General features: G+C 40.2%; 1 protein-coding gene across 1 annotated transcript in view; it reads left to right on the forward strand.

The window, feature by feature from the left end:
- The window catches only part of CNIH3 (cornichon family AMPA receptor auxiliary protein 3), a 180,530-nt gene extending 175,173 nt beyond the window's left edge, over positions 1 to 5,357 (forward strand). The window contains exon 6 of the mRNA XM_051993386.1: positions 1,834 to 5,357. Coding sequence (XP_051849346.1) covers positions 1,834 to 1,861 — 28 coding nt within the window. The 3' untranslated portion in view covers positions 1,862 to 5,357. The remainder of the gene's footprint in view (positions 1 to 1,833) is intronic.
- Positions 5,358 to 6,000: the final 643 nt, after the last annotated feature.

Consider the following 6,000-nt stretch of genomic DNA (forward strand, 5'->3'; position numbering starts at 1 on the left):
TAAACATCAAAGGCAGACTTTGGATCCAGGTCCTTTCAGCTGCCTGATTGCTTTTGTTTTAATTCTTCTTTACTGTGGTTTATTCTGACTCTAGGGAAAGACAAATGGAGGGAAGGAGGAGATAAAGAGAATTCTGGTTTTCATTTTTTGGTGCCACTGACATATCTGAATCTGAACACTGAGATGCTGCAGGGAAAGCTGACATATGAATTTATAGACAGAAACGTGTCTCTTTGGTTGCTCGTTTGGGGTGATGGGAAGGAATAGTGTTGGCAGTATTGACAACAGCTTGTCACTGAGAGTGTTCTGTAACCAAATGTGTTCTAGACGTTCCTTTTGACTCATTATCTTCCAATCCTGTAGTTCAAAGTAATTTGGAAATGGCATTTTGTTAAATTCATGGTTTCTATATTAAAAAATATTAAGCTACAGGGATTCTTCTGTCCTTGACAACAGCTAAAGTTATTGCCAATTGGCCTGTCCATTGAATCCAGCCTGATGGCCTGTCTTCTGTGCTGGAACATAAATCTCTTGATTCTCAGACCAGTGTAGCATGTATAGAATTGTGTTCTACAACTAGACAGGGCTTCAGACATCACGTCTTATTTGCAGATGAACTAAATGATACTTAAGGAGGTTGAATTACATGTCCAAGGTTACACGGGTATCAAAAATGGAGTTTGAATTTATGCCTTCCTGTATGAAGGCGTTGGATACTTTACCTCTAAATCTATTGTTTCTAGACCCTTTCACTCCAATAAAGAAAATGTCATTGGTGTCCTCCCTGAAGTTAAAGGGGGAATTTAGAAAAAAGAATTGGGAATAAGGGCAGCTGACCTCTCCATCCAGACTGCCCAGTGACTGAATCTTTGGCCACATTGAGTTAACTTTTCCCAATTGCGACTTCCCTCCCTCTTCCCCTACTTACTTATGCTTTGGCAAGGAAATTTGAAACCAGAGGTGCCAGGTTGGAAGACAGGGCTGCAGTTAATCAGGAGTATTACTCACTGTGACTTCAGAGAAGAATCGGTTCAAGAATAATATGCTCCAGCTTCTTTCCTTAAGACTTTTCGGATGAGCTTGTTAACAACTACCATTTCTCTCACCCCCACTCTGTGAAGAGGTGGTTGTTTTCTCCTTCTGCCCAATGAAGAAACAGAACTAGTACATTTTGATACAAGCTGTTTCTTTACCTTGAGGGAGTTACCTGAAGAAATTTCACAGAGCTCAAATGTTTCCTCTACTTCCCCTCTTCCATTTTCAGGAACCAGGCCTTAGATCACATGTTCCATATTTAACACAGAGAACCCAAAGATTATTGACTCAAAGGGCTATTTCCTCCACCTATCCAAGAATAGTGCAATTAAATGTCCATTTTGTACAGGTGCTCACCAATCAGCCGTAACAAACATGGTAATAATAATTCTACTGGCAACTGTAGGGTGGAAATCATCAGAGAGCCCTTGGACCCAGCATTGTGTGTCCTTTGGCAGCCGGCAGAAGCCAATACTCTTTCTTGAGCTCTTGCCCCGCTTAATGGGGAATAACAACAATAACAAGCACAAAAGGACTAACAACCATAATAATAATGAGAATAATAATAGGCATTTGGGAACAATCATATTTTTCTTTTTTATTCAAAGAAAGCAATATGCTTCTCTAAGGAACATTTGCTTTAAGATTGGCAAGAGGAGGAGAAGGGAAAATGGGCCCATGGAGAATAATGTACTCAAAGCTAACACTAGTGACTGGAAAGTGAATGAGGGTTAGGGAGGCGTTCTCCTCTGGGTACTGAATGACTCCCACCTGTTACCTCTTTCTTTCTCTTTGCAGCATGATCTACACGTTAGTGAGTTCTTAACTGAGAAACTGGTCACCAGAGACTGACACCAGCAAAGGGACAAAGGCTTGAGGAGAGAAGGCAATCGATACTGGAGATTGGATCGGAAGGACCTGGAGGAGGCGGTGGATTTGGAAGCGGAGGCCATTGGTTGAACGTGTGGAGGAAAACCAGGGAGAGGGAAAGAGAGAGACCCAGTAGGCAGAATGACTGGCTTCAGAATGCAGCTCGTGGGCTGGCTGACTGTGAAGGGCTCTTGTTACTCTGTGTGTTGCAGTGGCTGGCATTCCCACACATGAACTGTGTATCACTCCTGAGGATCGGGGAGGTGGGGAAAAGCACAAAGCCAAACCTCTCATGGGGGAGAACTGCTGCTTACCCAGAGTACTCCGGAAAACAGCTCCCTGCAGTTGCTTTTCACACTGGGTTCCTGGTAACAGTTCAGATGGACTGTGGGAGTGGAGGCTGGGCTGGCTCTCTGCAAAGGGATTTGAATGCTCAGAATACAGTTCCAAGCCAGAGATGTGGCCTGTGTGGATAGTTGACAACAGAGAAGCTCTTCTTGTCTCTTCCAAGCCCTTCCGGTGCCCCCTTTGGCTAGCAGTCATGTGTGGTCTTCCTCTGGGCAGCCTCTGAGACTAAAACTTCCAGGGGAGGTTCATTTTTTTTTTTTTTTTTTTGTCATGTTCCAATTGATTGGTGATGGAATGTTGCTAGGATTCCACAATTAAGTTTGCTAAGAATTCTCTCCAAAGCTGGGTAAAGGAATACCCCCCTTGCCTTCCCCCCCCCAAAAAAAAGGCAAATAAGTGACTCTTTATGGAACTCTGTTCTTAGCCCCTAGTGATGATGTATCCTGTAAAAATCAGGGTTTTTCATTCAATGTTAATTGGGTTTGATATCTCCTTAGGAAATGTGGGTTTGAATCTCAGCTTTATTACCTGTGAAATTCTGAGTGAACCTCTCCCTGGTCCTCAGTTTCTTCATCTGTATGACATAGAGACCCCACTGTTCTAATTCTTAGTGCTACAGGCTTTATTTCCTGTTTTAATTGCAAATGCCATTTAATTAATTCTTAAACTTACAAAACAGCCTGAATAGACTACTGGACTTGGAGTCAGGAAGAGCTGGAGTTCTTGTCTCAAAAACTTAGTAGTATCGCCTTATGAAAAACAATTTCTCTAGGCTTTACTTACCCTCCTTATTTGGGAATATAAGGGAGCTAGGTTGAGTTACTTCTTAGCTCTGAATCTATGATGCCAGAATCTTTTTACCATCATCTATGACTAGATAATTTCTGAGCTTCCTTCAACTTTATGATCTCCATTAGAGTCCAGTATTGGAACCAGGGAGACTCGGGTTCAAGTTCTACTCTGACAAATAAAGCCCATGTGGCCCTAACAAATTCATTTACTCTCTTAATATTCTAGACCAAACCCAATTGCCCGAATCAGATTAAAATGTAATTGGAAAATGCTTAATTAAAAATATAATAAAACACAGATAATATTACATTTACATTAATATGTGGCCCACAGGGATCCTTATATACAGTTTTGTTGAGTAGTTTTCAGTCATGTTTGACTCTGTGGTTTTCTTGGCAAAGATACTGGAGTAGTTTGCGATTTCCTTCTCTTGTCCATTTTACAGATGAGAAAACTGAGGCAAACAGAGTTAAGTGACTTGCTCAGAGTCACACAGCTAGTGAAGCTAGATTTGAATTCAGGAAGATGAGTTTCCCTGACTCCAGGACCAGCACTCTGCACTATAGTGTCACATGGCTGTCCCATGTTCAGATTAATGGCTTCCATTTTTATCTGAGTTTTACATTACTGTGCTGGCCAATTCTCTGAAACTCAAAGTTACCTTGGTTAGGGAGTCTCCTGATCTGGGAGTTCTCTAAATCCGTGAAATCACATGTTCAGTCCCTATCCCTGTTTATCATCGCTAGTCACCTTTTGCTCTGATGTGAAAACAAACACAACAAATATATTCTATAGAACTTGGTTAGCATTAGATACCTGGAAGAGGACATTATAATTTTCAGCTTAGCTTTTATAATGCTTCTTTGTTCATATTGTACGATTTGATGTAAAGATATTTGACTATTTAGAAATTTTCCATTGAATATTCTCCCTTTGTCAGATGGGGTTTGTATGCATGACAAAGGCTGGGGGCTTGTTTAATTGGGCATAAATGATTTCTCTGCTGGTTGACACAAATAGACTATTTATACACGTGCTGGTGCTCAGTTTGAAACTTGTTACTAAGGTTTATGAATGGTCTTTGTATTACACACTATATGCTAAGTTTTAAAAATGCAGTGACAACTTGGGCTTCTCACCTAAATGCTTGTCTCATTTTGCCCTCCTCACAGGCCTCTGAATAGTTTGTAAACTGGTAGATGGGGAAACAGGTTTTTATAAGAAATCTGAAAAATTTACTGCAAAATAAAAGATATTTTGTTGTGAAATTTTGCAAGAGCCTGAAGGCAGCAAAATGGGGTAGTCTGAATAGAATGCTAGATTTTGAGTCATGAAGATCCTAGTCCAGATCTTACTTCAGACACTTACCAGCTTGGTGAGCCAGTTTCCTCATCCAGTACACAACCCCCAGAGGTTCTTATGCACAAATTTTATTGTCATTGTTGAATCTTTTCAATTGTGTCCTATTCTTTGTGACCTCATTTTTGGACTTTTCTTGGCAAATATATGGGAGTGGTTGGCATTTCCTTCTCCACCTTGTTTGCAGATGAAGAAACTGAGGTAAATAGGGCTAAATGACTTGCCTGGGGTCAAACAGTTAATAAGTGTCTGAGGCCATATTTGAACTCATGAAGAAAAGTCTTGATTCCAAGCCAGCTACTCTATCCACCATACCACCCAGCTGTCCTTGTGACATATTAGTGGCTCCTATTTTCATTTGAATTTGCTGGACAGTTCTCTAAGACTCTTAAGTTGAATTGGTAAAAGGAATTTAATTTCCTCTGAGCCTTAGTATCCTGATCTGGTTTTTTTTTTTTTTTAAGGACCTATTTTCCAGGTTTATTGGGAAGATCCAATGAGATATTTAGAAAGTGTTTTAGAAATCTTAAAATGCATCTATATATACACACAGCACATTTTAAGAGAGAAAGAGGTAGTGTGGTAAAGTAGATTGAAAGCCAAATTTGAAGTCAGGAAAACTTGGATTCAAATCCTGACTCAGATACTTATTAACTCTGAGACTCTAGCACGTCATTTAACCTTTACCTTGGTTTCCACTTCTGTAAAATGGAATAATAATAGCACCTACCTCCCAGGGTTGTTGTGAGGATTGAATGAGATAATAACTGTAAAGCACTTAGCACAAGGCCTGGCACATTGTAAGTACTCTATAAATATGTTATTATTGTTGTTATTTCAACTTGATGACTGAGCAATCTGCTTAATGTTGAGCCTGCTTTCTCATACGTAAAATGAGGGAGCTGCTCTTGATGACTTTTGAGTTCCTTTCTAAATCTAAATCTGTAATCTTATGATGTGCAGATTTTTGTATTGAGGCAAGATGGCCAATGAGACCTTTTGGAAAAGGTACCTTCACTCCCCTGGGGCAGGAGGAGGAGACCACTGAGTGCTTTTGACCTTACTATCCGGATTGCTAATCCAGTGTTCGTGGAACTTTAGTGTGGGGGCACCAGTGTAGTCAAGTTACTTTTCCGACAAGAAACAAATCCTTTTGATCCGAGGTCACAGACTGTGTATTCTTAGTGCCAATATCAACAATGCATGGGAGAATCAGAGAAAAGAGTGGGTTTTGGCTAACTCCTCACCTCCCCTTACTCATTCCATCCTTCTTGCTAGAAAATCCAATCTGAGTTTCCATCTGATTTTTGGAATTTTAGGAATAATAACTTTATATGTATTGCTTTAAAAAAAAATAAGCGTTAGGGGGCAGCTAGTTGATGATGGATAGAGCACCAGCCCTGAAATCAGGAAGACGAGTTCAAATCTGGCCTCAGACTCTTAATGCATCCTGGCTGTATGACCCTGGGCAAGTCACTTAACCCCAATTGCCTAAGCAAAAATAAATAAGAATTAAAAAAAGCTTTAGAATAACAAATAAGTAAAATAAGCTTTAGAGTAACACATGTTTGGAGATGAGGGATTAGGTGAGAATTA

This window comes from Antechinus flavipes, chromosome 4 (assembly GCF_016432865.1).
Source record: "Antechinus flavipes isolate AdamAnt ecotype Samford, QLD, Australia chromosome 4, AdamAnt_v2, whole genome shotgun sequence".
In the NCBI taxonomy this organism is placed as follows: domain Eukaryota; kingdom Metazoa; phylum Chordata; class Mammalia; order Dasyuromorphia; family Dasyuridae; genus Antechinus; species Antechinus flavipes.